Source organism: Rhinoderma darwinii, chromosome 4, assembly GCF_050947455.1.
Source record: "Rhinoderma darwinii isolate aRhiDar2 chromosome 4, aRhiDar2.hap1, whole genome shotgun sequence".
In the NCBI taxonomy this organism is placed as follows: domain Eukaryota; kingdom Metazoa; phylum Chordata; class Amphibia; order Anura; family Rhinodermatidae; genus Rhinoderma; species Rhinoderma darwinii.
In genome coordinates this window covers 195,057,006-195,074,530 of record NC_134690.1, presented here as the reverse complement: position 1 = coordinate 195,074,530, position 17,525 = coordinate 195,057,006, and the positions used below count along the sequence as shown (strand labels likewise).

General features: G+C 43.6%; 1 protein-coding gene across 2 annotated transcripts in view; it reads right to left on the bottom strand.

Moving 5' to 3' along the window:
* The window catches only part of DDX43 (DEAD-box helicase 43), a 246,015-nt gene that overhangs the window by 214,277 nt on the left and 14,213 nt on the right, over positions 1-17,525 (bottom strand). For both annotated transcript variants that reach the window (XR_012883166.1, XM_075862031.1), the window contains exon 2: positions 7,966-8,021. Coding sequence is in view for 1 of the 2 variants with exons in the window: in XM_075862031.1 (XP_075718146.1) it covers positions 7,966-8,021 (56 nt within the window). In the remaining variant the exon portion in view is untranslated. The remainder of the gene's footprint in view (positions 1-7,965; positions 8,022-17,525) is intronic.

Genomic DNA, 17,525 nt, shown 5'->3' with positions numbered 1-17,525 from the left:
GTGGCCGTAAAGCGGGGGTACTTATTTTAATAAATAGAAACCTGGTACATGAGGTAATTCACACTGATGCAGATAAGGAAGGGCGACTGCTCCATATTACTCTAAGCACACCATGCGGGGTATTAAGCATTTATAACGTGTATGGACCTAACAGTGATAATATTCCTTTTTTCAATGGTTTGGAGAGGGCCCTTCTGTCAGATAATGTCCAGCACAAAATAGTGGGAGGTGATTTTAATTCAGTTTCTGATCACAAGGAGGATAGACGCACACACAATTCACAAAGCACGGAATCCATTCCCACAAGGGCCCCCAGAAAACAGGACCGAGTGTTAGGACCCCTGATGGAAAGAACACACTTAATAGATCCCTGGAGAAGGGGTAACCCGGATGCCCGGGAATTTACGCATTACTCCCACGCTCAAGAGTCCTGGTCCAGGATAGACTACCTTTTAATATCTCCAAAATTACAACCGAGGCTGGGGGTTGCCGAGATAGGGGACCTAGTGATCTCAGATCACTCCCCGGTACGGGTAGATTTCCAGGAAATATATCCCAGAGGATCAGACTTCATATGGAGATTCCCGGCTCACTAAGCAACTGATGACACCTTTGTGAGACAGCTAAGAGGGTGGTGGTTAGAATACACGTCGACGAATTCAGGACACAGAGATGACCCCTCACTGTTCTGGGATACGGCCAAGGCAGTGCTGAGGGGGAGGATGGCGGCACATACCGTCAGCAAAAAACGGGAAATAACGCAAAAATTGAATGCCTCTAGTGCTACACTGAGGGCAACTTATATAGCATACTTGGCACACCCTACATTGGATGCTAGACAGGCCTGGATTCAGGCAAAACAATCTTTTGACGAGTGGGCAGCTCAGAAAGAAACACTGCATACTCGAGACTTTGAAGCTACTTTACATAAGTTTGGAAATAAGGCGAGTAAACTTTTGGCCAATATGGCTCGAGGAAAACGCTCAGTGCAACATATAGCGAAATTGAGAGATCATAATGGGCGAGAAACATGCGATCCATCTAGTATTACCACCATCCTGGCCAAATTCTATGAGGAGCTGTACTCTGATACATCTTCCCTTCCGCTGACAGACACACTGTTAGACAAGGTCACTTTACCGGTCATTTCCGCGGAACAGTTGCAACTTCTAAATGCCAGGGTCACAAGGGAGGAGGTAGATGAGGCAATAAGAAACCTAAAAAATAGTAAGGCACCTGGCCCAGATGGGCTGACCGGCAAATTTTTTAAAGTAATGCGGGAACAGATTACGGAGACTTTGGTCTCCTTGTTTAACAATGCTCTGGGAGAGGAGGGACTACCACCATCAGCAGACACATCTTATGTGAAATTATTGCTAAAACCTGGAAAGCATCCCCTACTACCAGGGTCATACCGGCCCATATCGCTCATAAACGTGGACGCCAAACTCCTTTCCAAAATCATAGCCGATAGGTTAGCGAATATAATGCCGTTCCTCATAGCCCCAGAACAAGTAGGTTTTATTAAAGGTAGGTCGGCGGTCACTAACATTAGGACGGTTCTGGCAGTGTTAGAAAGAGTACAGCATAACCCATTTCCGGAGGAACATTCGGCTTTACTTTTACTAGACGCGGAGAAAGCTTTTGACAATGTCCGATGGAAATGGTTGGATGCAGTCCTGGATAGGATGGAAATAACCGGGGCATTCAGGATCTTATTACACCACATTTACAAAGACCCTAAGGCTAGAATCTCCACACCGGGCTTTCTATCTAAACCATTCCGTCTGTGTAAAGGTACAAGGCAGGGGTGTCCGCTATCGCCACTATTGTTCAATCTGGCTTTGGAGCCGCTGGCATGTTATTTGGCGTCATCCAATCTATATACGAGCATAAGGGTGGGGGAGATGGAGGTCAAGGAAACGTTGTTTGCAGATGACATCCTGTTATTTCTCGCAAACCCCCTTAAAGATGTTCCGCGTATCTTTCAGGCATTGAACGACTTTGGGAGCTATTCAGGGTACAAAGTTAACACGTTAAAATGCCAATTAGATTTGGGAACACAGGACGCAGCATATAGGCGGTCCCTAGCCACCCTGGATGTTGAGATGGCAAAGCCAAACATTACTTATCTGGGTATTAAGGTGGGTCGAGCACCCAACTCCCTTTATGCTCTAAATTATCCTCCCCTTATACAGGATATCCAAGCAGATCTTCTGAGATGGCACAGTCTACTTCTATCACTTATGGGAAGGAGCTGTTTGGTCAAAATGTCAGGATTTGCGAAATTACTCTACCCGCTCCAGACTATTCCTCTTCTGGTCAAGCACTCAGATATCAATATACTCAACTCATCATTTACCAAATTCATATGGGGGGGAAAGAAACCGAGAATAGCGCTCACGAAACTCATGATGCGGAAGGCGGAGGTAAATTTCCCTAACATCCGGGGTTATAACCTGGCCTGTCTGAGTAGACACCTGCTAGAATGGAAACACAACACAGAGTTCCACTCCAACACTAGATTGGAGAGACAGCTAGCAAAACCTTGGGACGTTCACTTATCTCCCAAAGATCGTCAAGAAATCATCTCTGTTACGAGATACCATCATTGCCTGGAAGGTACTGCGCAAACATTATAATCTTTCTTACCGCATTTCAAAACATATGCCCTTATGGCAGCACCCAGAGTTTGCAGCAGGAAGATCTAACAAACTAATGTCAGAATGGAGGGAGAAAGGGGTAGCGACACTGGGGGATATATTTCACGCACAGGATAAGAGGTGGTTAACCTTGCAAGAGCTCCAAAATAAATAAGTTTTTTGCACGGCATCAGCACTTACAATACATGCAAATAGTTAACCACTGTACAACTAAACTTGCGGATGTAGCGGATGAGGTCCCCCCCCAACCTGTTTGACTCATGATTCACGGACAATCACAGACACTCCATTTCCCAATTATATAGTACACTCAGACCATTACTACTGAAGATGTCGCCGGGGCAGGCCTTTGGGAGATGGGAAAAACTGTTAAATTTACCAGGCATTGAAAGGCATATTGAAAAAGGGCTGGTGGATTTCAGGGCGAATGTACACAACGAAAACTGGAGGGAACTCAATTGAAGATTATACACCAAGCAATATATGCATATACCCTGGCCCCCTCCGACTCACAACCAGATAGGAAAACGTCATGCCCTAGATGTAATATCTCAAAGACGGACATGTATCATGGCCTTTGGGCGTGTGCACATATTCAGCCATTCTGGGGGGGAGATAACATCCTTAATGCAGCAGGTGGGCAGGTTCCACGGGACTGTAGGGCCAATGGAGGTCTTATTCCATATACAACATGATGGAGAATTAGAAGAGGCGGAAACGACACATTTATCCCCCATGGCTCATGCCACACTGATAGTGGCAAAGAGATGCATACTCCAAAACTGGCTGGTAGCTGAAGTACCGACTCAGAATATGGTGGTCCAGGGGTTGAGGAAACTGTTTTATCTAGACCGCATTGGTATATTACAGAATAAAGACACGCAGAGTAAAAAATTCTTTGAGAAATGGAAGCTTTTCCTCGCAAAATATTTCACCAGTACAGAACGAAGGAACATTATAGGCCCATTCACAGGAACGCCATGGTACTTGATTGAGGATCTCAAGGGCACTTTAGGGGCACTGAAAATACCACGGGAGTAAAGCGTATATCTCCTCTTGGATTTCTTTCTTCTTGCGGACTAGCTGCCTGAGTGGGTGAACTGCTTCACGAAGCTCCAGATGTTATGTATGCTCTCATTTCTTATTTGTTTTTTGTATTGTTTTGATGTGTTAGTTAGGCAGTTACGCGAGTTTATGTAACTGTTTACAGGACTACCCGACATGTGGGGTTAAAGGATGGGAAGGACAGAGGAGATGGTTATGTAGTGTGGTTATGTGGCTGCACATAGTGATAAAGTAAATTAATGTTGTACTGGAGTACAGATGTTTTTTACAACACCCCAATTCACAGCATGGCAATGCCCCGGACACGCTGTAAAGCCATCCTTAAATTTTTGCATTATAATACACAGTGCCCGCCCCGTCATAACCTCACATATGACCACCTATTCAAAATAAGGCCATTAATTATTTCTGCACCAAATTTCGAGAAGCTAACACCCCCCAAAAGAACATTGTAAGAGAGTCCCTTGAACATTTTAAGTGTAGGCTAAAATTCCTCAAATACCTGCCCAGTAAGAGGGCAAGGTATGGGATAGAAATGTACAAACTGTGAGAGTAACTCAGGGTACACCTACAGGTTTAGGGCCCCATGCACACAACATATATTTTCCTCCCGTAAATACGGGTCCATTGTCACACGTATTCGACCCGTATTCACGGACCAGTTTTCTCTGCACTAATCTGCAGCCTCTTCTCTATCAGGATAGTGAGAAGGGGCAGCCCTTTCGGCCAGTTTCCGCAGCGTTTGAAAGTAAAAAAAGTTCATCCGTACCCCGGCCGTTATCTTGGTGACGTGTCCCTCTTTTGACATCCAGTCCGACCTCCCTGGATGACGCGGAAGTCCATGTGACCGCTGCAGCTTGTGATTGGCTGCAGTGGTCACATGGGATGAAACGTCATGCCGGGCGGCCGGACTGGATGTCAAAAGAGGGACACGTCACCAAGATAACGGCCGGGGAGGAAGAAGGAGTTCTGGGTAAGTTAACTTTTAATACTATTAACTCCAGAGGTAGTCACTGTCCCGGGTGCTGAAAGAGTTACTGCCGATCAGTTAACTCTTTCAGCACCCTGGACAGTGAATATCCCGATGTCGCCTAGGTACGCTCCTGTAATTATAGGTGCACACACGTAGCCACCCGTAACTACGGGAGCCACATAGACTTCTATGGGCCTGCCTGCCGTTTTTACGGCCTGAAATGGGACATGTTCTATATTTTTCAACGCCAAGCATACGGGAAGGTACCTGTGGACAATAGATGTCTATGGGCCCGTAATTACGGGCGTTTTTACGTTCATGTGCATGAAGCCTTATAAAGGGAAGGACTCCAGGATTGAACCTCCAGAATGCCCCCCTGTCCTGGAAGTTAGTGGGAAGATAACATGGGATTTGGTGCACCCACTGCTGGACCAGGGTTATCACCTTTACGTGGATAACTTCTACACCAGTATCCCACTATTTAAATGCCTCTCCACCAGAAATACTGCAGCATGTGGTGCAGTGTGCAAGAACCATAGAGGCCTCCCTAAAACACTGCTTTGCCAATGTGTCAGAAAGCGAGAGAATGGCACTATGCAGCGAGAACATGTTGTTCATCAAGTATAAGGACAAGAGAGATGTCCTTCTCTTGACCACAATACATGGGAACAGCAGCACCCCTGTCCAAGGTAGCACCACAATGACCGAAGCTAGAGTGCATCGTGGGCTATAACAAGTACATGGGATAGGGTCGATCTCTCAGATCAAGTGCTGAAGCCGTATAGTGCCATGAGAAAGACAAGGGTGTGGTACAGAGGTGGCCATGCACATGGTACAGGTGGCAATGTAGAACGCTTACGTGCTATCAAAATGTGCAGTCCAGACCGGGTCATTCCTTAATTTGCGAGAGGGGATTATCAAGGTGCTTGTGTTTTAAAACCAGGGAGGGCCCAAGCACATAAGCTGAAAGCAAGAGCGCCAATATTGTACCAGTGCAACACTTTGCCGGCATCATTCCCCAAACTGCAGAGAAGGGAAGATGCCAAAAAAGTTGGAGTGTGGAGCAAAAAGGGCATAAGAAGGGACACCACTTATCAGTGTGACACCTTCCTCCGAAAAACCTGGCCCGTGCATAAAGGATTGCTTCAAGGCTTACCACACATCTAGGAATTATTAATTATGTACGCTTTTATTATACTCAGATTTGCTCTTCACAACATACACATGGCCCCCACATCATAAATTGAAATATCAGTAAATATGGCCTAATTCAAATAAATTCAGACAAAACCTGTGGGGTCAAAATGCTAATTATACCCTTGGATAAGTTCCTTCAGGGGTGTAGTTTTCTAAATGGTCACTTTTGGGGTGTTTCCACTGTTTTGGTACCTCAGGGGCTTTGCAAATGCGATATGGCGCCACAAACCAATCCAGCAAAATCTGAATGCCAAATGGCATTCCTTCCCTTCTAAGCCCTGCCGTGTGTCCAAATAGCAGTTTATAACCACATATGGGTTATTGCTGTGCTCAGGAGAATTCAGCAAAAAACCTGTGGTGTCAAAATGCTAATTACACCCTTAGATAAGTTCCTTGAGGTGTGTAGTTTCCCAAAAGGGGTCACTTTAGGGGGTGGAGTACCACATTTTTGGCACCACAAAACCTCTTCAAACCAGACATGGTGCCTAAAATATATTCTAATAAAAAGGGGGCCCCAAAACCCACTAGGTGCTCCTTTGCTTCTGAGGCCTGTGTTTCAGTCCATTACCACCCTAGGGCCACATGTGGGATATTTCTAAAAACTGCAGAACCTGGGCAATTGAGTACAGTTTATCTGGTAAAATCTTCGTTGTTACAGAAAAAAAAAAAAGTGGATTAAAACTTTTTTTTTGCACAAAATCAAAGAAATCACTTCCACTTTGCAGTAATTCCTGTGAAGCACCTAAAGCGTTAATAAACTTTCTAAATGCGGTTTAATACTTTGAGGGGTGCTGTTTTTAAAATGGGGGCTTCTAATATATAGTGCCCTCAAAGTCACTTTAGAACTGAACTGGTCCCTAAAAAAATGCCTCTTGAAAACGTGAGGAATTGCTGCTAAACTTCTAAGCCTTGTAACGTCCTAGAAAAATAGGAATGTTAAAAAAAACGATGCCAACATAAAATAGACATGTGGGTAATGTTGATTCGTAACTATTTTGTGTGGTATTCTCATCGGTCTTAGGCCGGATTCACACGAGCGTGTGCGTTTTGCGCACGCAAAAGGCACTTAACAGCTCCGTGCGTCATCACCACGCGGCTGCGTGAGTTTCGCGCAACCGCCATTATGACACTCTGTAGGTTTATAAACAGAAAAGCATGTGGTGCTTTTCGGTTTTCATTCATACTTTTTACTGCTGTTGCGCGAATCACACGCGTCCCACGAAGTGCTCCCGTGTGGTGCGCGCGATTTTCACGCACCCATTGACTTCAATGGGTGCGTGATGCGCGAAAAACGCACAAATATAAGACATGTCGTGAGTTTTACGCAGCGGACTCACGCTGCGCAAAAATCACTGACTGTCTGCACGGCACCATAGACTAACATAGGTCCGTGCGACGCGCGTGAAAATCACGCGCGTTGCAAGGACGTATATCACGTTCGTGTAAATAAGCTATTAGGGCGGATTTACATGAACGGGATATACGTCCGAGCAACGCGCGTGATTTTCACGCGCCTCGCACGGACCTATATTAGTCTATGGGGCCGTGCAGACAGTCCGTGTTTACGCGGCGGGTGTCCGCTGCGTAAAACTCACGACATGTCCTATATTTCTGCGTTTCTCGCGCATCACGCAACCATTGAAGTCAATGGGTGCGTGAAAATCACGCGCACCACACAAAAGCACTTCCGTGGAACGCGCGTGATTCGCGCAACAGAAGTAAAAAGTATGATTGAAAACAGAAAAGCACCACGTGCTTACAAACATACAAGGAGTGTCATAATGCTGGCAGCTGCGCATCATAAGGTGATGACACACAGAGTTGGTAAGTGCCTTTTGCGCACGCAAAATGCATCGTTTTTAGCCCACGCAAATCCGCCATCACAAGCAGATACATCAAATTTAGAAAAATGCTTGGATAGGTGAACGCATTCCAAAGGTATTACTATGTAAAGTGACATGTCAGTTTTGGAAAAAAAAATGACCTGATCCATAAAGGATAAGACAGGCTGTGTCCTTAAGGGGTTAACACAAGAATCTCTAAAAATGAAACATCCATTCTGCTTACTTTTATCCTTGAGCTGGACGCCTCTTCTAGTTCCTTTATTTTGGACCCTCCACGCCCTGAAAAAAATAAAAACATAGCCAATATAAGAGACAGAATAAAGTATATGTCCCAGTCCGATAACATGGTATTTACATGAACTGTATCTTGATGCAGATATTCATTTACATGTGGGTGGCCACCTTTTCACCTCTATTGCTGAAAAGGTAGGGGAACCCCTATTCTCTATGGCAGCGGTCCCCAACCTTTTATACCTTGTGAGCCACATTTAATTTTGAGTAATTGCCGGGAACCACAAGTAAAAAATGTTAACATATTAACCCGTTCCCGACATTTGATGTAGCCATACGCCAAAGTCGGGTAGGGGGAAGTATGGCGCGGGCTCACGGAGTGAACCCGCTTCATACGATGCCGGTGTCGGCTGTATGTTACAGCTGACACCTCAGAGTAACGAGTGGCATCGCGCTCAAGCGCGATACAGCTCGTTAAGCTTAAATGCTGTGGTCAATAGCGACCGCAGCATTTAAATCGTTAGAAAGAGGGAGGTGACCCCCTCTAACAGCTCAACGCAACTCCTGCAACCGCGGGGGGTCGGGGCGATCGTTTCTATGGCTGCCTGGGGCCTAATGAAGGCCCCCCAGGTCCACCATCTTTGTGCTCCCATTAAGCCCTGCCTCCAGGGCTTGAGAACACTGTCAGAATCACGATATACTGCAATACATAAGTTGAAGTCCCCTAGGGGGACTAATAAAAACAACACTTTCCATTTTTTTTACATAAAAAAATAAAAATGAGTAAAAACGCCAGAATCTATTTTTTGGTCACTTCATCTCCTACAAAAAAAAATGAAATAAAAAAAGTGATCAAAACGTCGCATGGACACCAAAATGGTATTATTAAAAACTACAGCTTATCCCGCAAAAAATAAGCCCTAATACCACTTAAAATCGACGGAAAAAAAAATATGTTACGGCACAGTGAATTCCGTAAAAGCAACGTGAAAAAAACAATGGAGGAGTCGCTGCTTTTTTTCCCATTTTCTACACCACAAAGTTTTTTTTCCGTTTTAGTACATTATATGGTGCTACGAAAAACGACAACTCATCCCGCAAAAATCAAGCCCTCATAGGACTAGATCGACGGGAAAAAAATATATATATATGTTATGGCTTTTGGAAGGTGGGGCGGAAAAAACGAAAATGAAAATCTGAAAAAGGGCTGCGGCGGGAAGGGGTTAAACATAAAGAAAACAAAGTTATGAAGTTTGAAATATTTATCTGCAATCAATTTTAACCCCTTAATGACCGCCGATACGTCTTTTTACGGCGGTCATTAGTGGGCTTTATTCTAGAGCGCCGCCAAACTACGTCGCTGCATTAGAATAAAGTAAACAGAGCAGGGAGCCGTGAAATCTCCCTGCTGTCAGCTGCCAGAAGCAGCTGAGGGCTGGGGGCGTCCCTGCTCTGCCGGGTGAGATCGATATTAGTATCGATCTCACCTGTTTAACCCTTCAGATGCGGTGAACAATAGCGAGCACCGCATCTGAATGGTTTTGGAGAGAGGGAGGGAGCTCCCTCTCATCTCACTGACACCCGGCGATAAAATCGCCGAGTGTCTGTGTCTTCTATGGCAGCCGGGGGTCTAATAAAGACCCCCAGGTCTGCCTGCAGCGAATGCCTGCTAGATCATGCCGCAGGCATGACCTAGCAGATGCCTGTACGTTTTAAACGGACAGGCAGTAATACACTGCAATACAAAAGTATTGCAGTGTATTATAATAGCGATCGGAGGATAGGGAAGTCCCCTAGTGGGACTAGTAAAAAAGTAAAAAAAGTTTAATAAAGTTAATTTTAAAAAAAAGTGAAAAAAAAAAAAAATGAAAAACCCAGCTTTTCCCCTTACAAAATGCTTTACTATTAAAAAAAAACTACAATAAAGCAAAAAAGTTACACATATTTGGTATCGCCGCGTCCGTAACGACCCCGACTATAAAGCTGTTACATTATTTAACCCGCTCTGTGAACGCCGTAAAAAATAAAATAAAAAACAATGGAAAAATTGCTGTTTTCTGTTAATCCTGACTTAAAAAAAATGTGATAGAAAGTGATCAAAAAGTCGCATCTACTCTCAAATGGTACCAATAAAAACTGCAAGTCGTCCCGCAAAAAACAAGACCTTATACAGCTATGCCGACGCAAAAATAAAAAAGTTACAGCTCTTCGAATGTGACTCTAAAAAATGGCTTGGACATTAGGGCCCAGAATGCCAGCAGGGGGAAGGGGTTAAATTAGCACACTGGTTTTCCACCTGCTAAACTGGCACTACTCTGGGTATAGGATATGTCTAATATTGTAAGGGTATGTTCACACGCAATGTTTTCAGACATAATTCGGGCGTTTTACACCTCGAATTACACCTGAAAAACGCTCCTTATACGCCTACAAACATCTGCCCATTGCGTTCAATTCGTTTTACGTGTTCTGTTCCCACGAGCCTTAATTTTACGCGTCGCTGTCAAAATACGGCACGTAAAAAGAAGTGCATGTCCCTTCCTGGGACGTTTTTCATTGACTCCATTGAAAAACAGCTCCAATAATGGCCGTAAAATACGCTAATTGCTACAAAAAAAAAAAAAGTCTGAAAATTAGGAACGGTTTTCACCTGAAAACAGGTCTGTATTTTCAGATGTTTTTGGTCACTGCATGTGAACATACCCTTAATGTCATATTGTAGCAAGAGCATATGGTTATATCTCAGGGTTCCTATCGAGAGACACACAGACAGGGGTTTGGAACCACATATAGCTCACGAGCCATGGGTTGGGAAACACTGCTCTATGGTGTCTGATAGGGAAGCTCCTCCTAAAGAGGGGTCAGCTGAGAACTATTAGGCTGGATTCACACGACCACATTACGTCCGTAATGGACGGAACGTATTTCGGCCGGAAGACCCGGACCGAACACAGTGCAGGGAGCCGGGCTCCTAGCATCATAGTTATGTACGATGCTAGGAGTCCCTGCCTCGCTGCAGGACAATTGTCCCGAACTGTATCAGAGCCCTACCATAAAGCATTCAAAGCAGTATTCACAGAAATTAAAGCAAAGTGAAGGAGAAATTTAGAAATTCATTTTTTTTTTTTTTTTTTTTTTTGCAGAAATTCTTTGAACCCATTTTTTTTTCTGTAACAGAAGGTTTTACCAGAGAAACACAAATCAATATTCATTACCCAAATTCTGCAGTTTTTATAAATATCCCACATGTGGCCCTAGTGTGCTACTGGACTGAAACACCATCCTCAGAAGCAGAGGAGCACCCAGTGGATTTTGGGGCCTTCTTCATATTAGATTATATTTTAGGCATGTCAGGTTAGAAAAGGTCTTGTGGTGCCAAAACAAAGGAAACACACCAGAGAAGACCCAATTTTGAAAACTACGCCAGCACCCCACAAGGAATTGGTCTAGGGGTGTAGTGAGCATTTTGACCCCACAGGTGTTTTTATTTTCACTGCCCAATCCTATTAAAATCTAAATTACCTTTGTTTAGCTTTAGTTAACCCCTTCCCGCTCGTGGACGTACTATTACGTCATGGCAGCTGTATCGTTCGCGCTCCATGACCTAATAGTACGTCTCGGGAGTAACGGCCGTTTCGGCCGTCCTCCCGACACATACAGGAGCTGTGACAGCTGCTGTCTTGTTCAGCAGCTGTCACAGCTCCTACAGCGGGGACCGATCGCTGTGTCCCCGCTGATTAACCCCTTAAAAGCCGCGTTCTATAGAGATCGTGGCTTTTTAGGGGTTAAGCTGCCATCGCCGGCCTGCTACACGATAGCGGCCGGCAATGGTGACTATGGCAACTGGACACCAAACAATGGCGTCCGGCTATGCCATAGACGGAAGCCTAGTGGGTCCTGACAACGTCAGGACCCACTATGCTTTCTGTCAGTGAGTAGCTGACAGTTCTAATACACTGCACTACGCATGTAGTGCAGTGTAATAGAATAGCGATCAGGGCCTCCTGCCCTCAAGTCCCCTAGTGGGACAAAGTTATACAGTAAAAAAAAAAAGTTAAGAAGTTGTGTAAAAATAAGAAAATAAAAGTTTTAAAAGTAAAAATCCCCCTTTTTCCCTTATCAGTCATTTATTATTAATAAAAATATATAAACAAATAAACTATACATAATTGGTATCGCCGCGTCCGTAACGGCCTGAACTACAAAATAATTTCGTTATTTATTCCGCACGGTGAACGCCGTAAAAGAAAATAATAAACCGAACCACAATTGTTTGGTCACTTCACCTCCCCAAAAATGGAATAAAAAGAAATCAAAAAGTCGCATGTACCGAAAAATGGTACTGATCGAAACTACAGTTCGTTACGCAAAAAATAAGTCCTCGCACGGCTTTATTGATTGAAAAATAAAACCGTTATGGCTCTTAGAATAAGGCAACACAAAAATTAAATGATTGTTTACAAAACGTATTTTATTGTGCAAACGCCATAAGACACAAAAAAAAACTATAAACATAGGGTATCGACGTAATCGTATCGCCCCGCAGAATAAAGTGAATATGTCATTTATAGCGCATGGTGCATGCAGTAAAAAAAAAAAAAATGAATAAAAAAACAATAGTAGAATTGCTGTTTATTAGTCACCACGCCACCTAAAAATAGAATAAAAACTGATCAAAAAGCCGCATGCACCCCAAGAAAACTACAATGAATTCCTCAAGGGGTCTAGTTTCCAAATTGGGGTCACTTTTGGGGGGTTTCCAATGTTTTGGCACCACAAGACCTCTTCAAACCGGACATGGTGCCTAATAAAAAAAAAGAGGCCTCAAAATCCACTAGGTGCTCCTTTGCTTCAGAGGCCGGTGCTTCAGTCCATTACCGCCAGAGGGCCACATGTGGGATATTTCTCAAAACTGCAGAATCTGGGCAATACGTATTAAAGAGGCTCGGTCACCAGATTTTGCAACCCCTATCTGCTATTGCAGCAGATAGGCGCTGCAATGTAGATTACAGTAACATTTTTATTTTTAAAAAACGAGCATTTTTGGCCAAGTTATGACCATTTTCGTATTTATGCAAATGAGGCTTGCAAAAGTACAACTGGGCGTGTTGAAAAGTAAAAGTCCAAGTGGGCGTGTATTATGTGTGTACATCGGGGCGTGTTTACTACTTTTACTAGCTGGGCGTTCTGATGAGAAGTATTATCCACTTCTCTTCAGAACGCCCAGCTTCTGGCAGTGCAGATCTGTGACGTCACTCACAGGTCCTGCATCGTGTCGGCACCAGAGGCTACAGTTGATTCTGCAGCAGCATCAGCATTTGCAGGTAAGTAGCTACATCGACTTACCTGCAAACGCCGATGCTGCTGCAGAATCATCTGTAGCCTCTGGTGTCGATGTGTCCTCGCTCGTCTGACACGATGCAGGACCTGTGAGTGACGACACAGCGTGATCTCTGGAGAACACGGCTGTGTCTGCACTGCCAGAAGCTGGGCGTTGTGAAGAGAAGTGGATGATACTTCTATACACAACGCCCAGCTAGTAAAAGTAGTAAACACGCCCCGACGTACGCACATAATACACGCACAGTTGTACTTTTACTTTTCAACACGCCCAGTTGTATTTTTGCAAGCCTCATTTGCATAAATACGAAAATGGTCATAACTTGGCCAAAAATGCTCGTTTTTAAAAAATAAAAACGTTACTGTAATCTACATTGCAGCGCCTATCTGCTGCAATAGCAGATAGGGGTTGCAAAATCTGGTGACAGAGCCTCTTTAAGTTGCGTTTCTGTGATAAATCCTTTTGTGTTATAAAAAAAAATGGTATAAAGAGGATTTTCTGACAAAAAAATAAATAAATTTAAATTTCACCTCTACTTTGCTCTAAATTTCTGTGAAACACCTAAAGGGTTCATAAACTTTCTAAATGCTGTTGTGAATACTTTGAGGGGTCTAGTTTCCAAAATGGCATATGTGATAGGGGTTTCTAATATATGGGCCCCACAAAGCAACTTCAGAACTGAACTGGAACCTAAAAAAATAAATAAATGAGGCAATACTTCGCTTCTTACATTATACTGATAAGGAGCCGTGCCCACCCCGAGATGACCCCAGTTTTGACAGTTTGTATAAAACGGAGACCCCTATTAGACCGTTCCAGTGCCCGGTTTTCCCAAGCATACACCCCCCGAGAAGTGTATTTCTATTGATGAGTGCTTGGTACATTTTAAAGGGAGGGTTCAATTCCGGGAGTACCTGCCGGGTAAGAGGGCAAGGTATGGCGTGAAGATGTATAAGCTGCGAGAGTGCATCCGGGTATACCTACAGGTTTAGGCTATATGAAGGAAAGGCCACCCCCAAACCAGACTGCATCCTGGACTACAATAGGTACATGGGAGGGATGGACTTGTCAGATCAAATCCTGAAGCCCTACAGCGCCATGCGGTGTGGTATAAGAAGCTGGCCGGGCACATCATACAGATGGCTTTGTACAATGCGTATGTGCTACGTCGATGTGCAGGCCAGACGGGAACTTTCCTGGAATTTCAAGAGGTGATTATCAAGAACCTAATCTTTAGGGACCAAGAAGGGGGGGCACCCAGTACTTCTGGAAGCGGGGCCACACGCATCGTACCAAGGCGGCAACACTTTCCAGGAGAAGTTCCCCAAACTGGCAAGAAGGGAAAAAGTCAAAAGAGGTGCAAAGTCTGCTATAAGGGATGACACAATATATCAATGTGACACGTGTCCCGAATAACCAGAGCTCTGTATGAAAGTCAGTTTTAAAATATATCATACATCCCTTGGTTTATAATTAACCCCAATTTTACTTACCCTGATGCACTCCGCACAGCTTATCCCCCCTAGTCTTTCCCCTCTGAGCCCTGCTGTGTGTCCAGGCAGCTGATAACAGCCACATGTAGGGTATTGCCATACCCGGGAGAACCCACATTACAGTTTATGGGGTGTAGGTCTCTGGTCAAAATGCTCACTACACCTCTAGATGAATGCCTTAAGGGTGTAGTTATTAAAACGGGGTCACTTCTTGCGGGTTTCAACTGTACTGGTACCTCAGGTGCTTCTGCATACATGACTTCGCACTAGAAAATCCCCAGTAGGCCAAATGGTGGTCCTTTCCTTCTGAGCCCTCCCATGGGCCCAAACGGCAGTTTATCACAACAAATGGGGTATTGCGGCACTCAGAACAAATTGCGCAACAGAATGGGGTATTTTGTTTCTTGTGAAAATAAGAAATTTTCAGCCAAAACTACATATTTGAAAAAAAATAATTTTGTTTTCATTCCCAGCCCAATTCAAATAAGTTCTGTGAAGAAACTATGGGGTCTAAAAGGTCACATTACCAACAAATGAATTCCTTGAGGGGTGTAGTTTCCAAAATGGGGTCACTTCTGATGGGTTTCCGTTGCTTTGATACCTCTGGGGCTCTGCAAATGCGACATGGCACCCGAAAACCAAACCAGCAAAATCTGTACTCCAAAGAACACACAGCGCTCCTTCCCTTCTGATGCCTCCCATGGGCCCAAACGGTCAGTTTATTGCCACAAATGGGGTATTGCTGCACTCAGGAGAAATTGGGCAACAAAATTGAGTATTTTGTTCCCTGTGAAAATAAGAAATTTTGATAAAAATTACATCTTATTGGAAAAAATGTCATTTTTTTAATGTCACAGCCCAATTGAAATAGGTGCTGTGAAAAAAACTGTGTGGTCAAAATGCTAACAACAACCATAAATGAATTCCTTGAGGGGTGTAGTTTCCAAAATGGGGTCACTATTGGGGGATTTCTACTGTTTTGGCACCTCAACACCTCTTCAAACCTGGCATGCTGCCTAAAATATATTCTAATAAAAAAAGAGGACTCAAAATGCACTAGGTGCTTCTTTGCTTCTAGGGCTTGTGTTTTAGTCCACGAGCGCAGTAGGGCCACATGTGGGACATTTCTAAAAACTACAGAATCTGGACAATACATATTTAGTAGTGTTTCTCTGGTAAAACCTTCTGTGTTACAGAAAAAAAAATGAATAAAATTGAAATTCAGCAAGAAAAATTAAATTTGCAAATTTCACCTCCACTTTGCTTTAATTCCTGTGAAATGCCTGAAGGGTTAAAAAAAACTTTCTAAATGCTGTTTTGAATACTTTGAGGGGTCTAGTTTTTAAAATGGGGTGTTTTATCAGGGTTTCTAATACATAGGCCCCACAAAGCCACTTCAGAACTGAAGATGTACCTTAAAAAAAAGGCTTTTGAAATTTTCTTAAAAATGAGAAATTGCTGTTTATGTTCTAAGCCTTGTAACGTCCAAGAAAAATAAAATAATGTTCAAAAAACGATGCCAATCTAAAGTAGACATATGGGAAATGTGAACTAGTAACTATTTTGGGTAGTATAACCGTCTGTTTTACAAGCAGATGCATTTCAATTCTGAAAAATTCAATTTTTTCAAAATTTTGCAATTTTTCACCAATAAACACTGAATATATCGACCAAATTTTACCACGAACATGAAGCCCAATGTGTCACGAGAAAACAATCTCAGAATTGCTTGGGTAGGTTTAAGCATTCCGACGTTATTACCACATAAAGTGAAATATGTCAGATTTGAAAAATGGGCTCTGAGCCTTAAAGAGGCTCTGTCACCAGATTTTGCAACCCCTATCTGCTATTGCAGTAACGTTTTTATTTTTAAAAAACGAGCATTTTTGGCCAAGTTATGACCATTTTTGTAGTTATGCAAATGAGGCTTGCAAAAGTCCAAGTGGGTGTGTTTAAAAGTAAGAGTCCAAGTGGGCGTGTATTATGTGCGTACATCGGGGCGTTTTTAATACTTTTACTAGCTGGGCGCTCTGAAGAGAAGTAACATCCTCTTCTCTTCAGAACGCCCAGCTTCTGACAGTGCAGATCTGTGACGTCACTCACAGGTCCTGCATCGTGACGGCCACATCGGCACCAGAGGCTACAGTTGATTCTGCAGCAGCCCCAGCTAGTAAAAGTATTAAAAACGCCCCGATGTACGCACACAATACACACCCACTTGGACTTTTGCAAGCCTCATTTGCATAACTACAAAAATGGTCATAACTTGGCCAAAAATGCTCGTTTTTAAAAAATAAAAACATTACTGTAATCTACATTGCAGCGCCTATCTGCTGCAATAGCAGATAGGGGTTGCAAAATCTGGTGACAGAGCCTCTTTAAGGTGTTAAACACTATTTAAAAACAGAGAAAAAAAAAAACAAAAAAAAACAAAAACAAAAACACATTTGTAGAGCTATTTCTCCAGAGTATGGCCTTACCCCATACGTGGTCATAATCTGCTGTTTGGTCATATGGTAGGGCTCAGAAGGGAAGGAGCGCAGATTTTACTGGCTTGGTTTCTGGGCACTAGGTCACATTTGCAAAGGCCCTGTGGGCCCAAAACATTGGGAACCCCCCAGAAGTGACTGCATTTTGGAAACTACACCCCTCAAGGTATTCACCTAGGGGTGTAGTAAAAAGGTTAACCCCGTAGGTGTTTTCCAGAAATTAGTGTGC